The 19,289-nt window shown below is 41.6% G+C and overlaps 4 protein-coding genes across 21 annotated transcripts in view; 1 reads left to right on the forward strand and 3 right to left on the reverse strand.

Annotated features, from left to right (window-relative positions):
- Positions 1-1,662, reverse strand: part of hig (locomotion-related protein hikaru genki) — a 34,116-nt gene extending 32,454 nt beyond the window's left edge. The window contains exon 1 of the mRNA XM_089472315.1: positions 1,403-1,662. The gene's annotated coding sequence lies outside the window, so the exon portion shown is untranslated. The remainder of the gene's footprint in view (positions 1-1,402) is intronic.
- A 395-nt stretch (positions 1,663-2,057) lies between these two features.
- Positions 2,058-3,002, forward strand: Tsen15 (tRNA splicing endonuclease subunit 15). Its single transcript, XM_018010826.2, has 3 exons — positions 2,058-2,210; positions 2,270-2,348; positions 2,410-3,002. Exons 1-3 carry the CDS (start codon positions 2,208-2,210, stop codon positions 2,661-2,663), a joined length of 336 nt encoding a protein of 111 aa, XP_017866315.1. The 5' UTR covers positions 2,058-2,207; the 3' UTR covers positions 2,664-3,002.
- Positions 3,003-4,507: 1,505 nt separating this feature from the next.
- Pkn (serine/threonine-protein kinase N) overlaps positions 4,508-19,289 on the reverse strand; it is a 40,737-nt gene continuing 25,955 nt past the window's right edge. For 5 of the 13 annotated variants that reach the window (XM_089470202.1, XM_089470201.1, XM_018010833.2 and 2 more), the window contains 8 exons: positions 10,892-12,226; positions 8,752-9,411; positions 6,465-6,635; positions 5,684-6,289; positions 5,243-5,614; positions 5,070-5,177; positions 4,868-5,008; positions 4,508-4,799 (listed from right to left, as the gene is read on the reverse strand). In XM_089470202.1, coding sequence (XP_089326328.1) covers positions 4,656-4,799; positions 4,868-5,008; positions 5,070-5,177; positions 5,243-5,614; positions 5,684-6,289; positions 6,465-6,635; positions 8,752-9,411; positions 10,892-12,226 — 3,537 coding nt within the window. In that variant the 3' untranslated portion in view covers positions 4,508-4,655. Of the gene's footprint in view, positions 4,800-4,867; positions 5,009-5,069; positions 5,178-5,242; positions 5,615-5,683; positions 6,290-6,464; positions 6,636-6,708; positions 7,625-8,751; positions 9,412-10,891; positions 12,227-19,289 lie in introns of those variants that run through there. The other 8 variants (XM_018010834.2, XM_018010832.2, XM_018010838.2 and 5 more) reach the window with 6 other exon arrangements.
- Positions 12,233-19,284, reverse strand: LOC108615958 (uncharacterized). Of its 6 annotated transcripts, none has more exons than XM_089470212.1 (4): positions 17,345-19,284; positions 15,296-15,679; positions 14,814-15,227; positions 12,233-14,730 (listed from the first exon to the last, which is right to left on the reverse strand). In XM_089470212.1, the coding sequence occupies exons 2-4, from the start codon at positions 15,545-15,547 to the stop codon at positions 13,048-13,050; spliced, it is 2,349 nt and encodes a 782-aa protein (XP_089326338.1). In that variant the 5' UTR covers positions 15,548-15,679; positions 17,345-19,284; the 3' UTR covers positions 12,233-13,047. The 6 variants fall into 6 exon arrangements, with proteins under 6 accessions (XP_089326338.1, XP_089326339.1, XP_089326337.1 ...); XM_089470213.1 differs by having other exon boundaries at positions 17,298-19,284; XM_089470211.1 differs by having other exon boundaries at positions 17,245-19,284.

Below are 19,289 nucleotides of genomic sequence, written 5' to 3' on the forward strand. Positions count from 1 at the left end.
GGTTATGACAACGAGTCCATCTAGCAGACCAGCAGAAATTTGCCATTTCACAAGAATGTATGTGTGTGTGTGCGAGTGTGTGTGTGTGTGTGGATAAGCGGGCAGCAAGTGCAAATAATATTATGCTTAACTGCACGCACGCACACATGTGCCTTGCTGTACAGCACTACTACTACAGGACTGGACATGTCCACAGGGCACAGGCGAGTCCAAGCGGGTCGAGAGTGTAGTGTGTGCATGCCACCGGAAGCAGCTAAGGACAACACGCACAACTTTGCTTGGCCAAACAGCATTAAGGAACCGCACGTACGCACACAGGACGACAGTCCAGCAGCAGGAGCAGCAGCAGCAGCAATATGTGCCTGTATATGTGTATGTGTGTGCGTGTGTTTGTAATTGTAATAACTGTTGTTCCGTATCGTTGTCGTAAGCTGGCTTGTTTGCCACTGTAATTGCCCCGACTACTTTCCGTAAATCCTGATCCTGGCCGTGGCGCTGCCATTGACAAGTTCAATAATGGCCATCGACCGCAACATCTGGTTTAGTTTGCCAGCCTGGCCGGGACTGGCCTCGGCTGGACTGGCCTGTCTGCCAGCCTACTTGGCATTTGGTTTCAGTTTCAGTTGCAGGTATACAACGACAGCACCAGGAGAAGCAGGAGCAGCAGCAGTTAGCCAACCGAGCGCCTAATTGAATAGCCGGTCCACAGGATGGCGGCAACAGTGAAACATTAACTGACATTTGAGCCAGCACTAATCTGCATAGAATTTGCAACTTGGCAGCCTGTGCCGAGAACTTACTTATCGCAGGACATTCAGCCGCAGATGGAGACACACACTCCACATTCTCACACACGCACACACACAGTCTTAGTCATACCCATTAATATGCTGTTGGCGCACATGTGCAAAGCGCCGGCTGCCAAACCCTTATCATGCGCCCAGACTTTGGACGCCCTTTTCTGCTTTGCATGCATATCCTGGCCCATTCTGCCAGCTAGCTAACTGCATCTATTTAGCATAATTTGTTGTCTTCTGTTTTTTTTTTTTCTCTCTATCTTTACTTTCTTAACTGTTGTCGGGGATGCTGCAAGGCTGGCATCCAGGCATCCTGGCAGTCAAGCATCAAGTGCTCAAGTTGCGCAGTCAGTGGAGACCAAAGACTTTGTCTAGCTTCCAGTTTTATTGGCCTTTTATTATTCAATATTAAAGTAAACATTTGGTTTTACTTTCAATTTTAGTTATATGTTATCTTATGTAAAAAAAAAAAAAAACGTTTCATATTCCTTAAAATAATCATAGTCATTTTAAAAAGAGTATCAAACATGTAAATTATGCGTACATATATACATACACAGATAAAATAAAAATTAACAGTTAAAATTAAGCTTTACAATACTCACTTGCTCTCCTTCTATTCTCTCTCTCTCTCCGGCTCTCTTCCTCGTTGCTTGTAATTGCTACATTTTGCTAGCACGCAACTTTACGAATTACAACATATAACTTAAACGAAGAAAAAAATTTAATAAACACTCCAAAGAGCAAACACAAGTTTAACTATTTTATGTTTTACACTGATTGCTACATTTAACTTTCTTTAACACATAAATAACTATTTATTTATTTACACACACGAGAAGTGCATACACGCACACACACAACCGATCATTGAGAGAAGCGCACACCAACTAAACGATGAAATTATGCTCATGAGCTTGCTTACTCCTCGTTAATCCAGCAAGTTCACTAATACCAACACACAGCTACTTAGCTATTGAGAGCACACATTCAGCGCTGCACTCACACCCAGCTCAATTTGAGTTGATCTTAGTTGAACGACCAATAGCATTAAAGCAGAGCCGCTCAGTGTACGCTCTTGAGTGAAGTTATGTAGTTATAAATTAGCGGTAGCACTCTCCAACCAGAAATGGGCACAATTTTTAATATTTAATAAAATAAAATACTTTTTGCTGCCAAGCAAAACCGAAAGCATATTTTTTTTTTTAATTGCTAAAAGCGTTAAATTCAATTTGAATTTGCCGCAATAATCTGTCGTGTTTCCCAGCACTGCACAATACTGGGCAATTGTGACGTCAGCTGCGAAACAGCTGTTTTCTTGCTTTCGCCGCTGATATGAAAAATGTGAACAAACTTTGTTTATAAATTCAATGTGGAGTTTGAAATTGTGTATTAATTAGATAAACTATTATGGTAAATTATATGTTAAGTGTATTTAAGCCATTTATTTACTGAAAATTATATATTTACAGAATTTGGACGCAATTTTGCCCGATTTGAGTGCCTTAAAACGCGCCTTGGCCAATTTGGTTTACAAGGATTTATCAAATAGTTGTGTATATAAACATACATATATTGTATATGTATAGCTAATATAATTTACTATTTGCAGATGAACGTTTGCGACACATCGAGCCGCATTTTGACTCATCTTGCGACGTTTTTTATTGGAGCGCCCAAAATGTGGAGCAACAAAATTCCGTTGCTTATTTGCCCATGGAGCACGCTAAAGATCTGGACTTTGAGTTGATTAGACGAGTGCAGGAGAAACTATCGAACTATATCGTTATTGTAGCCATAGTGGATAATACGGGCAATATATTGTATTACCAGATCACGGAGGGATTGAATGAGAATGGCATATAAATGATTGAGAGATTAAATGGAGATGCAGGGAACTGTGGAATCGATGAAACTGATCTTATGCTGCTCCTCGATCGTACCTTAAGAGCACAGGCTAATGCTTTTGGACTATATGTTCCACTTCCATATATTGTCGAAGGGCAACAAAATGTCTTAAGAGATGACAGCAAAACCTATGGAATTTGATTCTATCCATTGTTCCTACTCTTCGTGGGCCGTTTTTAAAGAGATCCAAATAGATGAAGACAACTTGTACTATATAAGCAATATTCATGTACTATAGATTGTAAAAGCGATTGATATTATCAATATAGACAAATAAACAGCTATAGAGCTCCGCAATCCCCTATGGCTTTCCTTTACTCTTGAAACATGTGATCCAAAACACAACTAACTAAAACAGAATACGGTATATAAAGAATATATATAAATATATCAAATCATACCTTAACTTTCAAAGCCCTCACAAATTAGGAACTCATTTATTTTATAGCGATAGATATATTTATTCAAAATCATATCATAAAGTTGTTTTTTTTTTTTATTTTTTAGCATAAATAACAATTATGTGCAAAGGTGCATTCGGATGCATAATATATATGTACATATAAGCATATGAACCTAAAGATCTTTGCACACAATAAATGATATAATAGTTTTCGTATAATCATAGATTTTATATAATCAATAATCGTAATATAATTATCTTGACATTATAGATTTATAATATATATTTATATAACTTAGGCACTAAAATTCAAATAATCGAATGCTACAAACTTAGAGACAAATTAAAAATTAAATTTTCTTTAATTATAGGCATAGATATTTATATATATGTATAGATAGCTTAAGTTTATTTAACAATCGGATTGCATGCAATTGAGAAAATCATTTTGCATAACTTGGGAAAAATTCTCAAATGCTTTTTAGCTGCTGATCTATTTCTTTTTAATATTGTATTTCTTTATATAGATATTTTTTTTAAAGCGTGCACCGCAAATAATTAAAAAAAAAAATGATAAATGAAATTTAAAAAGATATCTTTTAAAATGCTCAAAGCAATACAGTTTTTATGTTTGTTGTATCGTTCTTTTGTTTAGGTTTTTTTTTTTTTTAAAGTACAATAATAAATAACAAATCTATAAGCATGTAAATATGTATATAATTAAAAATATAAAATTAAAATAATATATATTTATTACTCAACTCGGGCAATGGGGCTGAAGAGTTGATTTGAAGGCGGCAAAAAATAATAATATACAGTTTTAAAAAATTGTAAATATTTGTTGTTTATCGATGAGCTCTTTAAATATATGTATGTGTGTATGTATGTATATATATATATATTTAATAAGATATAATATTTGTATTATGACTTGCTTTTCATTTTGTTCAACATTTTTAATGTGATTTGTATGTTTCATATGAAAATAGGTGTGTGTGTGTGTGTGTGTCTGCTCACGCTTGTAAATAGCTGTGTGGGTATATGTATATATATAACGCTCTCTCTTACTTCTTTACTTTATCTCTCGCTCTGTCTCAACTAACATCTATATATAAAATATAGAACCTGGCTCTCTAAAATTTCTCTTGTTTTAAATACAAATCTTTTCAAAAATTTACATCATCCTTAAGGCTTTCCAAGTGCTTGTCCAGACTATGTATATTCATACATATATATGTAAACCATATAGGTATATCTGTATATAATATGATTGTATATGTATATGTTTATGATTGATGCGGGTGTTTACAATTTATGTAGAATATTCTAGGCAAATTTGGTCAATGCTTCTGAGCAAAAATCATGCACAAGTTTCTCACAATTTACACATATATATGGGTGTATATATGTATATATAGAAATGTATATAATATATTCAATCGTTTCTCATGTGTAAAAGCATTTTGTTTTCTTGTTTTCAACTTATTTAACTGAGCTAGGCCCAGGGCCAAATTTAAGACTAAATGTAGTTGGGTTTTAGGTTGGCTTTAACACCAGTCGGCCGTGTATGAAAAGTCCTGGAATAGCAATTGCTCCTCATCGGTCAAGTGTCGCGGCTCCTTTGGCGGCGTCAGCTGCGCCTTCTCCGACGTGAATTCCTCATCAAAGTTCGAGACATCTTCCAAATGGTTCTGCATGGATAAAATTTATATAAATATTGTTTGCCTTTTTTGGATTCCTAATTTAATCATAATCTTACGATGGTTGGCACAAACGGTGGCTTGACTTTGCGCAGCAGCAGATCATCCCAAACAATGGAGCGGAAGAACGCTTGCTTCTTGACATCCTCAGCATCGCGCTCGGATGAGCCCAGACGTCGTTCCGGATTCTTGCGCAGCAGCTACAGGCATATGATGGTTAACTCAATGATCTTTCTTCAATTTCAATTTCAGCTAACTCACCCGTCGCATAACGGCAATGGCCTCCAGTGAGAGGAAGCGCGGATAGCGCACCTCATCATTAACAATTGAGTCGAAGACCTCCTCCTCATCGTCGCCAGGGAAAGGAGACTGCAAATTTACAATATTAAAAAAACATTTCAAATAAACTTTCACTCTCTCTGTCTCATTCTCACCTCTCCAACGAGCATCTCAAATATGAGCACACCCAATCCCCACCAGTCGACAGCGCGTGTGTACGACGTCTCTGTCAGCACCTCGGGTGCCAGAAATTCTGGTGTGCCACAGAAGGTGCCCGTGCGATCGCCAAAGCCCATGCCCTCCTTGCACAGCCCAAAGTCGGCGATCTTCACATAGCCTTCCGTATCGAGCAGCAAATTATCCAGCTTCAGATCCCGATAGATGATCTTGTTCTCGTGCAGATACTGCAGACCCAGCACCACACAGGCGGCATAGAACACGGCGCGCGGCTCCAGGAACACATCCGTATGGATGTGCATCATCAGATCACCGCCGGCGGCGTATTCCATGACAAAGCACACGTGTTGCTGCAATGAATTAAGAACATAGTTTAATTATAATATACTATTATAATCAATAATTATCTCGACACTCACCTCCGTTTGGAAGCATGAATACAAATTGACTAAGAACGGATGATGCATCGCATTGGCCACCTCAAAGATGCGCTTCTCGCTGAGCAGCGACTCCACCTCGTCCCTGGCAATGATGTCGCCCTTCTTCAGGGCCTTGATCGCATAGTACTGATTGTTGCTGCGCAGCTGCGACAATATCACCTTACCGAAGTGTCCGCGTCCGAGCACGCTCAGCAGCCGGAAGTTGTCGATGGACAGCATGCCGGGATTGGGTGGTGGCTGTGCGGCACGCAGCGCCTCGTAGCCAGCCGGCTCACGGTACTGCAAGCCACGTGCCACATTTCGTCGGCCACCGCTGCTGGCGGCAGCGCCCGCTGTCGTCGCCTTGGCCACATTCAGCTCATATTGATTGGCATAGATCGGCTGTTGCTGTTGTTGCTGCTGCTGCTGCTGCTTGTCCTGTGTTTGTCGCTGCGTCGGCTGCGGGAATTGTGGTGCAGCAGTGGTGCTATTGCCATAAATTGTGGGCGTCGGTGGCTCCTGTATGATGGGCGATGATTGCACCGCATAGGGCAACTGCGGCTGCTGCTGAGTGCCCACATAGAGCTTGCCTAGCTGCGGTATGACCTAAGTTATGCAATCAAAAATTAAGATTAATATTGAACTCGAATTGGTTATTAAACCAAGTTAGTTGTGCAACTGAAAAGCTCTGAATATTGGCAGTGTATATAGAGGTTATATATATATATTATAATATATTTATATATATATGTGTGTGTACTTATGCGCGTTCAAGCTTTACCTCATCGAGCTCTTGAACAGACTCTACATTAGTTATTAAAACACTCTCGATGGCTGCCTCCTCTATAAGGCTGCTGCTGCTGTTGTTGTTGCTGTTACTGTTGCTGTTGCTGCTGGGTGTTGCTGCTGTCTCAATGGGTTCGAAGGTTATATGTACAACATTGATCTTGGCCTGCAAGAGTTTATTAAATGGTTTTTGTTTTCTTCTGGGGACAGAGCAAACATGAACTACACGAAACACATACAGGTGCAGAGGTTGCTGCTGTTGCTGTTGCTGTTAGCAGCAGCTGTTGCAACGGCCTGGTCAAGGCAAATTGATGAAATTGATGTGAATGTTGTTGTTGTTGTTGCTGCTGCTGCTTTTGCTGATGTTGCAGCGCGCACAGCTGCCGCACCATCTGCGCCAATGCCTGAAATGTGGGCACAATCATTGCGCTGCTGCTGCTGCTGCTGCTGCTGCTGGCGCTTGCAACATGACGGACAACAACTAATTCGCTTGGCCAAGAAACAAAACTGAGTGCCAAAGTCAAGACCAGAGAGGCCAAAGCAATTCATTTTCTATGTTTTTTGGATGTCTATTTGCCATGGGTTGCGAAATGTGACCATATAGCACAGATATATGTATATATTGTATATGTATGTATATATATATATATAAATGGCTATATATACGAGTTTGCAACGTGAATTGCTTTTAAAAATAATAGACAAAAAGGCAAAGACAAACGTACAAATACGCTTAGCTGCAATTGAGTGAGTGTATGTGTGTGTGTGTGTATGTAAGGGTGTATTTCCATGTATGTGGACAACACTTAAGACAGAAACCAAAACATATACAGGGTGACCGCCAGGCACTTAAGTTAAAAAGAAATTTTCTGGCACGTGAAACGTTTCGCGTTTTAATGTTTCAATTTTCCGCCTTTTCAATAGAAACTTTTTGCTATTTTTAAGCTGTTTCATTTTGCACACGTTATTTGCATATTGTCACACAAATATATATGTATTTATATAAATATAAAATAGCTAAATCTGCAAAGTATATCTAATAAGTGAGACAATATGTCTAGCAAGTCGTAGTCTGAATCAAAACACTCATCTATAATAAATGATGTATTTTTTTTCGTTAATGTGTTTACAGGGTATCTGCTAAACACATGCAAGAAATTCTAGACAAAATAATTGCTTGTCATAAGGGTTATCAAATTAGAATTTACGATTTCTAGCTCATGAAATTGCATTAAATATTTATAATTATATAATATATGTGTATGTATGTATATTTTTTTTAAATATCTTAATTAATATGCATTTATATGCATAATTTCAAATTTACGCTCATCTACAAACATTACAGGGTATCTGACATTCGTATATAAAATATTCCCATTTACTTCTAACACAAATTTCAAAGCTTTCATCAAACATTTCCTTTCGCTGCCAGAAAACATCTAACATAAGACTCATTCAATTATAAGTGAATAATGACAGTTTTCTTGTTAACATTGCATTAAGTAGAAGACTTTTGCGTGAATATGTAAACGATGTTTGTATAAGACTCATAAATATTATAAGTTTTTATCTAACATTTTCAATATTAGTCAAAGTAGCTGAAGTGTGAGAGTTTCGTAAAAGACAAAAACTCTTCAGCTGTCAAAATTAGACTTAATATATCATAGGTGTACCCTAACACTTTTAAACAATATTCAGAGCTTTCATTTGATTAGTTTACTTATAAAAAAAAAAAAACTTAAATAAATATAAATATAATTTAAACTACTACAGATATATTGCGCTCATTACAGTTGCTGTTAGCTAAACTACATTGCAAGTGCTGTTAAAGTGAAATTAACTACAGAAATGTTAATTAACAGATATACTGTCTGCAAACTTTCAGAGCAACTACATGAGCAAGTGCTGTTAATATACATTCCATTAGCTGTGTTTGTTGCGTGCCTGTTAAGTGCATAGCATAAGTGCTCAATGTTAAGTGAGTGAGTGCTTTTAAGTGCAGTTAAGAGTTAGCATAAAGGCGAATCGTGAAAGTGATGGCGGAACAGAAACATTTTGAAGCTTTTGTAAAGCAGCTGTCAGCTAACATAGAAACACATTAACAGTAACGAAACACCAGAATAACATAAATCATGTGAAACACGTTGCAGCTGCCATTAGTAGTAATATTTGAAACTCGATTAGGACAAAATTTAAATTAATTAAGGAAATCCAAACCAAAAGCCGAATAGTAAATTGTAAACAGGGTATCCAAATGATAGAAAGAAAAACCTCCTAACCTCCACACAGAAACGATCACCGGCACTGGAACTGCATCTGGAGCCGGGCTGCAGCCCGCCGCCGTACAAATACTCATCATCATCCTCGGGATACTCAACCAGCGGCGATGACGAGGAGCAAGTGACCAGCATTGGATGCTCCTCATCATTGGCCCCGCCGCCAACGAGCACCACCGGCGGCAGCGTCAGGACGGGACGATGCAATTGCTGCTCCACCGCCGATGGCGCAGCTGGCGACTGTCTGTCTGCTGGCTTCTCGATCGGCTGCTGGAACTGAAACGGGTTGCGTATTGTTAAGGAGGTGAGCTCAACGCTTGCGCTTAGCCTCTGCTCAGCTGCAGATGGAGATGGAGATGAAGCTTGAGCTGGAGCTGGAGCTGGAGCTGGAGCTGGAGCTGGGGCTTCAAGGCAAATGTTGTTGATGCTGTTGCGGTTGTTAATTTGTGTATCGGGTGTTGCTGGCGGCGACTCTTGCAGGGGCATTACGGTCTCTATCTGCATGATACGGAGCGTGGCCATGCGTTTCAGGTGCTGCTCCTGCTCCAGCTCGAACGGATCCGGTTCGAGGTGTCGCTGCTCCTTGGGCAGCGGGCGGCGCAGCGTATTTGGATATGATTCCATTTCGGAAAGGAAGTCAAATTCATGCAATGCATCCTGCAACTGTCGGCGATTAACGGCATCATGACAGGACATACACACACACACGCGCGGACGAGAGCAGGCAAAGCGATAAGCGATAACAGCAGGCAGGAGAAACAGCGAAAGAATATGCATGTGTGTGTGTGGGTGTTTGTGTGTGTGTGGAAGAGAGCAGAAATGGGGAATATGGATAAAACATGTGGCTATTGAAGTTAAGGTACACAGAGAAAGATGAGAGATATAGAACATAGGAAAAAAAGACATTCGCGAAACACATATGTGGACGAAATGATAAAACGATGAAGAGAGAAGAGGATAAATGAAGAAAATAAAGAGAGAAAAATATATAGCGAGAAACGAGGGAAAGAAGAGAGGAGAGAGAGAGAAGATAGAAAGACATACAGAGACAGAGAGAAAGAGAGAGAGAGAGAGAGCGTAAAGTCGAGAGGGAAGAGAAAGACGAAGAGATGATAGACGAATATACACAGAGAGGAGAGCGATTCGTTGAAAATATATTCAGAGAGAGACAGTGAGAAATGAGAAGAGATTCAGAGAGAAGGCGAGACAGATAGAGACAGAGAGCGACAGAACGACAGAGATAGATATATATGTAGAGAAAATGAAATAGAAGGACAAAGAGACAGCGAGACACAAGCGATGGGAGATAGCAGGATTTAGCTAAGCGTAAGCGGTATGCAGTATGTAAGAAGATCACGATTGGAAAGGCAGAATGAACTAGGGCAGCTTAGATGAGACCTCAATGTAAAGAACTAGTTCAAAAGAGTCAATAACAAATTACTGAAAATTCTTACTAACTAAACTCTGCAGTGACTAGCAATACATCTACGAAAGGATGGCTGTAGCCTACTAATTTGTGTAATAAGCTATTTGCATTCTGATACATCATAATCTGAATGGAAATATGAATTTTGGAACTAGTTCAATTTGTATAATTTTGCAGCAAATTGTTCTACAAAGCTAAGACAACACAATTTAACTACATCTCATTTAGGAACTAGCTAAGTGCTTACAGTTCCGAAGAACTAGTTACTAATAGAACAATACTCTTCGATTAATTTAAATGACTTCGTAATGATCGTGAAATGGATCAGGTAAATGCATCATCTAGTAAATATTATATAAATGGCTCAACGTCGAGTTGTTCTGTATGGAGTATTTGGTTGCTAATCCGATGATATATATGTATAACTATATGTACAGTTACAAAAGAGAGAACAATATCCAAATGAACCAACACCAAAGCGAACCAGACATAGACTATATAGATGTATGGGCTATGTGGGTAAATTTACAGAATGAACAGCTCTGGCAGAGGCACAACGATCAAATCAGCTACAAAGATATAACTACATATATGCATATATACATATGTATAGTTATATATGTATTTATATAGAGCAATATTATATATGTGTATAGGGGAAGTAGTAATTCTTTTTGCTATACAGTTGCCAAGCATTAGAGTAGTTGTTTCGCTTACCTCCTGGTCGAGCACAGGTGTCACCGACTTCAGCACAGGCGGCGGCGGTGGTGCCGTAGTGGGCGCGGCTGTGCGTCCCGGCGGCGTTTTGCCAGGCATCTGTAGGCTGAGCGAATTGGGTCTGCCGCCGGCTTGAGCTGCGCTGCTGGCAACTGGCTGCTGCGACGCCGGCGGCGGCGTCTCTGGTGGCAGCACACTGATGCCCTGCATGTGCATGGAGAGCGGACGCAGTCCACTCAACCCACTGGCTGCAGGATCCGGATATTCACCGGGCGTCTCCACATGCTCGTGCATGCCCGCATCCGGATCGTATTCCATGTTCTGTGCCTGTTCGCCCGGCGAGTAGGGTTCCGGTTCGACGGCCAGCGCATCGGAGGAGGGTGTGCGCGATATGGGCGACTCGGAGCCCCGCGAGGCGGCGCTGGGCAGCGGCGAGGAGCCGCGTCCCACAGCCATCGAAGTTGTGGAGGCAGCCGCATTGCTGCCCGCACCCAAATGCACATGATTGGGCGCATTGCGCTTGAGCAAGCGTCCCCAGGTGGCGACATTGATGTTCATTTGCTTGGCACGCGAGATGTTCTTCGCCTGCTGCCGATTGAAGATCATGCGCTGGCGTCGCAGTTTCGGCTTCTGCGAGATCATCGGATTCAGAAACTTGACCTCGGCGAAGAGCAGGCCCTGCGGCTCCAGCTGCAGTGCCATGCCATGGCGCACATCGTCAATGAACTCCTCGAGGCGCAGCACCTTGACGGCGCACAGCGAACGCCAGTCACGCCAATAGACGCCAATCTCTAGCTCCCGGGAGCGATCTAGATCGATGGAGAAACGCTGGTCCCAGGCCTGCTGCGAGCATGGCTTCCACGAGGTCTGGCCCACCGTAATGTTGTCCAGCTTGATGACAGCCATGATCTCAAACGATGTCTCATCCTTGACCGAATAGCTCTTGGAGCTGCTGCGCGACGTGACGCCCTTAACAAAGCTGCGCAAATCGCCCGGACTAGAGCTGTTGTCTTTGTCACGCCGCGAACGACCGGGCACATCCTCCAGCAGATCCTGACAGCCCATCAGACGCACCTCCAGCTTGCCCGTGACGCTCGCACACCGGCCCAGCGACGACACAGACTGATACGATTTCCCCCCAAGCAGCCCGCCCGGACCCGACTGCAGCGATGTATAATGCACGGGCGCCGGCGACGTCGATTGCTGCACGATTTGCAGCTCCTGCTTGAGCAGCTGGGCGGTGGGCGAGTCAGGAGGCAACTCCTGGCGACGCAGATCCAAGGAGTAGCGCAAGAGATCAAGTTTACGCGACGATTCCGACAGACGGCCGTGTGCCTAGAAGAAGAACCAAAAACACAATTAAAGCATTATGAAATTTATTTGAAATTTATTTTATTAAAATAAATGTCCATTTTTTTAGTTTTGTTGTTTTTTATTCTATTTTAAATAATTGATATATTTATTGATTACTTTGATTACACACATATACATATTAAAAAGTGATTCAGCGTTTGAGGAACATTGGAAACAATATATATATGTATTTGGCTTAAGTCTCTATTTGAGGCTGGGATTCGGATTCGGATTAATGGGCGTGGCAACTTATGCAGAGTGTTAAATGCAAGCTAAAATCAGAAAAATCAAATAAACATAGAATAAATACGAAATGCGTAAATTCGAACGGAGCCGAAGTTATAAAAGACCGAGGCAAGAGAAGAGAAACTTGGATATATGGAAAGTGATCTATTATTTAGTATTATTAGTTAAGATTACCAAAGCTCATGGAAAGTGCATTAAATTTGTCCATAAGTCTCTTTATGGAACTGCACTTATATATTTTTGCAATGACTCTCTTTATGATCCTCTACCATATCAATTCTTAATCTTAAATTCTGTTCATTTTAAAAATTAATACAAAATATAATAAAATAATGTTTTCACAAAATTCTACTACTATTTGTATAAGCACATCGATATGCATCATATCATCTTCAGCTCTTACAGACGGACATTCACAACTGTCTTTCTATATCTATACTAATCTCTCTCTCTCTCTCTCTCTCTCTCTCTCTCTCTCTCTCTCTCTCTCTCTCACACACGCCCCTTCAACTCTTTGCCTTGGCCTTTCCATATTCAACATTCCCTTAAATGCTATTCTAGGGCTGCGGTCGTCTCAGAATTGGTCGCTCGCCCAAGGAGAAGGCGCGTCCGCGCATCTGGAACCGCTCGGCCATCCAGCGCTGACAGCTCTCGCAGTGGCAATTGGGATTCTTGGTGGGTCCGATGTGGTGGCCCGGTTTGCGCATGACAACCACATTGCCAAAACGCAGCGCCTTCTCCAAATGCTCGTGTGTATAGCCGGAGACACTGGTGGACACATCGCTGGCCAGACTCGGACTATCGCGTGAGATCTCGAAACGACGTGCAGGCAGTGGCGATGCGGCCACAGTGCCAAAGGTCGTGGCCGAGGTGGTGCTGGGCGGTGCCTCGCTGCCGCAGCGCAGCACGGTGCTGGCCGTGGACAAGAGCTGAGGGGAGCTACGCTCGGACGACGGTGAGCCGGGCGCTGCCTGCACGCAGAGATTGTCGCGCGCTTCGCTCTTCCAGCGATAGCCGGGATGCAGACGCTTGAAGGGATCAATGCCAGGTGCAGCTCCAGTTGCAACAACGGGCGCTGTAGCCGGCGCCGGCTGTGCCGTCGGCTCTGGGCTGGCGGGCGGACCAAAGAACTGCAGAAAACCAGGACGATTGCGTGGCACATTCGACAATTGTTGCTGCTGCTGTTGCTGCTGATGTTGCAGCTGCCTGCCTGGATAGGTATTGTAGCCCACATTGTGCTCCGAGAACGCATCCGACTCGGAGGGCAGCGTATCGCTGCGCTGAAATGAGCCACACTGCGAGTGCACCTCTCTTATGGTCGTCAGCGGCGGATGGGGTGAAGTGGATAGAAGAGGCGGCTGTTGCTGCTGTGGTGGTTGCTGCTGCTGCTGTTGCATGGTGTGTTGCTCCGGCGTGGAGTGTTGCCTCGCCCACAGACGCTCCATTTGACGAATGCGCACACGATCCAGCGAGTTCTCATAGTCGAAGCTATCCGACTTGGAGAGCACTGCAAATGCTGGCGCATCCACCTCATCGGTATCCTTCCACGAGGTGTCCACATAGTCGCCAGCCAGGGCGCTGGACACACTGCTGCAGGTGGCATCGCGCGGCATTGTCGAACGCGAGGAGTTCGGATAGGCGCCGCTGCTTTGCGTCTCGTCGCTCGGCTGGCGCATATATTTCTGACGCAGTGTGGCCAACTTGGCGGCGCGCTGATCCCCAATGTGCTTGCGGAAGAGCAGCTGCTTGGACTCGCTGACCTCCTCGACGGTGCTGCACTTGGTAATAGCATGACCCAGGTTGAGCTTCTGCTGCTGTTGCTGTTGTTGCTGTTGCTTTTGTTGCTTTTGCTGCTTGGCCGAGGGCTGTGGCGATCTCTGGGCCAGGCGACGCGGCAGTGCAGCGCCTGAGATGCGCTGATGTCGCAGCAGCATCTGCTCATTGTCCAGCACAGTCTGGGGCGTTGAATTGGAGTCCAGCTCGTAGAGCTTCTGGTCATTGCTGTTATCCGAATCGGAGCTGGAGGCTTCGGCATCCGCATGCTCCTCATCCTCCTCGGAGCCGGTGCAATAGACATCAATGTGCACAGTGCGCGGCTTCTTCTCGCCCAGATTAGGCAGACGGGGCGATGTCTGTGTCGCAGCTCCAGTGGCCAGTGGCGGTATGCGCGACATCGATGCCGACTTGAACGTGGACGAAGGCGTTATGGGCGTGGGCGTCAGCGTGGGTGAGTAGGTTGGCTGCAATATGAGATTAATTAATAGAATACGATGATTCCCTCTCTCTCACTCTCTCTATCTATCTCTCTATCTCTGCTGCTTACCACATATGTGTTCGCCTCCTCCGCCTGCCGCCTGCTGGCAAAATCGACCAGTCCCTCGGCTGTCGCACGTCGCTGCTCGTAGGCAGGCCGACGCCTCGGACGCTCCTCCGTGTCGCTGGTCTGTGAGTAGGCATCGCGCAGCTGCTGTGCACGCACCTTGCTGTGATAGACGAAGGGCTCATTTGCAGCCGGGTCCAGCTGCTGCTGCTGCTCGTTCTGTGGCAGAAAATCGGCCACGGCAGAGACAACAATGTTGCAGGTGCTGCGGCAACGTGTGCCGCACAGCTGAGCCGTAACACCGCCCGGCGTCGCCTCCGACTGCTGGTGTCGCGAGGCCTGCGGACTGCCAAAGGCCGAGTCAGCATATGTCGTGGCCGAGGAGTTGGTGCTGCGAAAGCTGGTGGCAGTCGTTGCCTGGCGGATTCATTCAATAATTAGCTCTAGTCGTGTTTCGATAAATTAATTTCCATCAGGCTGCTCACCTTCTCCGGCTCTGGCTCCGCTTCGTGCTCGGCTTCAGTGTGCGGCGTGCTCCACTTGTACACCACACGCATCGGCTGCAGTGGCTCCTGTGCATTGAACTCCCGCTGCACTGGCTCACCTGCACGCGCGAATGTCAATTGGGCACGCACCGTCCACTCGGCGGTCAGCTCATGAGGCAACGGAGGCAGCGGCGGCTTAGGCGTAGCCTGTTCGCCGCCATCTGCCCCACGAACGTTGCTGCTGGTGCTCATGATGCTGCGCCAGCTTTTAGGCACACATGTTTCACTTTATGCTTCTTCACAATTTCTATATACAACACACGATCTGCACAGATACGCGGCATATAGTTTTCATAATTTTTTCTTTTTTTCTTTTAAATTCAGCTAAAAATATAACACAAAAACGTTGCTCTTGATAGTTTGGCAAACAAACACCTACACGCACTCACGCACACACACAAAATGTTGAGAGGGTGGGTTTTAAAATTGATTAGGCATAAGACTATGAGAGTTGAGTTTGACAGCTCTTAAAGTAAATCAAAGCCAATATATTCATATATTTATTTATGTATTTTATTATATATCTTTCATTTATTTTTTCGTTTAAATTTCAATTATTAAAAAAATAATAATAATTTTATACTAATTTTGTTTACTTATTTTTTTATTTAGATTTTTTTTATATTTTTAATTTTCATATTTTTAATTTTTATATTTTTAATATTTATATTTTTATTTTTGTTTATTTATTTTTTGTTTTATTTATTTTATTTATTATTTATTTATTTATTATTATTATTATTTATTTTGATTTATTTATTTATTGATTTTTTTTTACTAATTAATTTCAATTCGATTATTCCAAGAATTAAGGAATATTGTTGTCTGTTTTTAAGATTTCCTTTGAACAAATTTAAATCATATTTTGATCACAAAATTTATAAGTTCTAATTAAAATCTAGACGCAACACGAAATATGCATAATGCATAAGGTTCTAAAATAAATAACATAGACCATTTGTAGCATGAAATTTATGGCTTCTAATAATTGGCTGCACATGACGTACATATTGCTATCTGAATCATCATGTTCTACATATGCATATATACATAAAAATTTATATATTTGTTTGGCGATCAAAAGACATTAGCGGCAAGAAAAAATTGAAAAGGAATTGAAATATTCATAAATTCAGCGGGCAGAAATTATTCATGATTCTTTGATGAAACATAAAAGAATTGATTAAACCGAATTATATATTTTTTTCGCTGAATTAATTAGCCAATTAATTAAGTGAAATCTTTGCGTGATTTATATTATGACTTTTTTTTTTAAATATTTAATATTTATAAAATCGTTTACTATCGTTTTGTTATAGCTTAACTTCAATAATTTCGAATTAATTCTTTTGAAACCACCCTCGTTATGGGTCCGATTTATATTGTTAACGTTTGATTATAATCTTAATAATCTTTTCTATTTTTCTTGTTTTATATTTATTTATAGCCACGCACAAAAACACTTTCGTTTTATATAGTTTATATATATGCATATATATGTGTATGTGTATGTGTTTTGTTGTTTGTTCACTTGGCATGTAAAATTGTGTGTTTCTAATTTTATGTGCATTTATTTATAAATTCTCGTTTATTGTTGTTGTAAAATACTAAAAATCGCAAGATGACCCCAAAAGCCAAATTGAGAAAAGCCACGCACCAAAATAAAATTGCAGCACGAAAAGTTAACAAAACGAAGAAGCTAAAAATTACGCAATTTATTTATTTATTTTATTTTATATTTATAAACTCGTAATACGCTGCGTATGCGTAATGTGTTTTTTTTTAATGCCTGGAATTCAATTGATGTTTGTCTCACTCTCTATCCCTATCTCGCTTTATAGTTTATGCGACATTTATTTTTTTTTTTTTTAATTGCATATGCAGCAGACTTTAATTAAAACCCGCAGCAGCTGTCCAATGTAATTAAAAATTATGGATATACTTAAAAAAAAAAAATAAAATAAAATAGGAAATATAAAGCAAACGGACACGCGCGGCAAAACGAAAAAGAAAAGGAAAGAAAACGCGCACGTAGCCTAAGCGGCAACTGAACTCAAACTGAAATGCGTGAAAATTCGCTAGAGAAACAATTTTTCCGCTGGTTGAAAACGTGCAGCGCGCACACAAACAGAATTTTTGGCTGCGCTCTTTTCACACACACACACACACACCGATATGTGTATATATATCTTAGAAACTCTATATATGTGCTTCTATGTATGCGTTTAGCATAGTTCTATTAATGTTTAGCAAACACAACAGCGTGCAAAGGGCATTTGGCTCCTCGGCTTTTTGTTTATCGCAGCAACATCTGTCGCCCCACTTGTCGCTAGAGTCTAAGCAACCCTCCTGCTAGCCCAGCTATAGCCCTTGCTAGCAACTGTTTATGTCGAGAGAAACAAAAACTAAAACTGCAGCTGGAATTTTGAAAAATCTATGCCAAGCATCCACCCGCGCTCGTTCGTTCCTTCATTTTAAAACAAATAAATATGAACTGCAAATAGAAAAGCGAACCAACCACACGTCAGATCCAGGCACGATCTATTCTTCTTGTGGTTGGGGGTAGGGGATGCTGCGCCCCCGTCCATTGGAGTCATTGAAAAGCATATAAATGCGTATATATATAGAGAAGGAGAGGGAGAGGGAGAGAGGGAGATGGAGAGAGTGAGAGATACAACCGCAGCAGCAGCTAAACATATAAATCAACAGCATGGAGCAGGCATTCATTTGTCCAAGCAACAGGAAGTCGGAAATATTGTGAAATTAGTGGGATGACAAGAGAAATTAAGCGATCAGTGACGAAGCTTGAATACGCTTTGGTAGAGTATTTAAGAAGAGCTGACAAACAGAAGCTCTTCTCTTTTAAATAATTGACTTGAGTCAGATGATAAATTGCTTTAGTCAGTTAATGACTGCAATGATCGATAGCTGAATGATTTTCTTCTCGTCAAGAGATTTTAAGCAACGAATATTATATAAGATTAAGGAATAAATTATATACATATCGAGATTATACTCATATCAAAATAATTCGCATATCAAGATTTTACTCATATTTAACTCTGATTTATATAATATCTAAGATTTATGGAAATGCAATACTCGAGATTAGACTCTATATCAAAATGATAAAGTATATGAAAAGAACATATCAATAACCAAGAAATAAATTAACCCCATCCTTCAATTTGCTTGCACAGCATTATGAATCCATGTAAAATGGAACAAATTATAAATTAGAACAGCATTTTTGCTAAGCAACATTATTTTCATATTCCATTCATTCCAGCCAAATCTTATTCCCATCATGTTCCCATATTCTCTTCTTTCGTCAAACTGCCTCTACAAACCCATATACCCCACGTTACAGCACTTCGGCCTATAGGGCCTTCTGGTGTCCCTGGCCAATTGTCATTTTGAAATGCTGTGCATATTTTCGGGCATATTTTGCAAGCCAGCTTGCCAGTAAATTAATGAGGCGACAGTTAGCATTAAAAATATACATAAAATGAAAAACAACGAGAGAGCAGGGAAAAAATTGAAATATTTTCAACAGCCGCGTAATTAGCCCCGTTTTTTTCTTTTTGTTTTTTTTTTTTTTCATATTTCGTTTTACTTGGTTGCTGCGCAGCATTGTCTTCAGGCACACAGCGCGTATACGCAACGCATGTGCACATGAATCATACGCCGTGTGGCACACGCCACAAATACTGTTAAGATTTCTCTCTCTCTATCTCTATCTCTTTGTCTCACTCTCACACTTTGTTACAAACAAGGGGCAGGCCATACGATTTGGCCCGCCCGTTTACGCGCGCGTTTGCATTTCGCTTACCTGGCCAACGGCCAGCTCTAAGAATTTAGGCTAATCTAATTAACACTAAGTAGGTAAAGCATAAAGTACGAATAATAAAATAAATTAAAAGCCGCCCACTCA

This window comes from Drosophila arizonae, chromosome 5 (genome assembly GCF_054131065.1).
Source record: "Drosophila arizonae isolate 15081-1271.41 chromosome 5, UAZ_ARI_1.0, whole genome shotgun sequence".
Classification (NCBI taxonomy): Eukaryota; Metazoa; Arthropoda; class Insecta; order Diptera; family Drosophilidae; genus Drosophila; species Drosophila arizonae.

What these genes read in the sequence shown, in the direction of transcription:
- Tsen15 (XM_018010826.2), top strand. An exon ending in TTACAAGGATTTATCAAATA is followed by an intron (nt 2,349 to 2,409) that starts GTTGTGTATATA and finishes TACTATTTGCAG; the next exon opens with ATGAACGTTTGCGACACATC.
- LOC108615958 (XM_089470212.1), bottom strand. Translation starts at nt 15,547, where the DNA reads ATGAGCACCAGCAGCAACGTTCGTGGGGCAGATGGCGGCGAACAGGCT. An exon ending in CGGAGCCAGAGCCGGAGAAG is followed by an intron (nt 15,228 to 15,295) that starts GTGAGCAGCCTG and finishes TGAATCCGCCAG; the next exon opens with GCAACGACTGCCACCAGCTT. An exon ending in AGGAGGCGAACACATATGTG is followed by an intron (nt 14,731 to 14,813) that starts GTAAGCAGCAGA and finishes CTCATATTGCAG; the next exon opens with CCAACCTACTCACCCACGCT.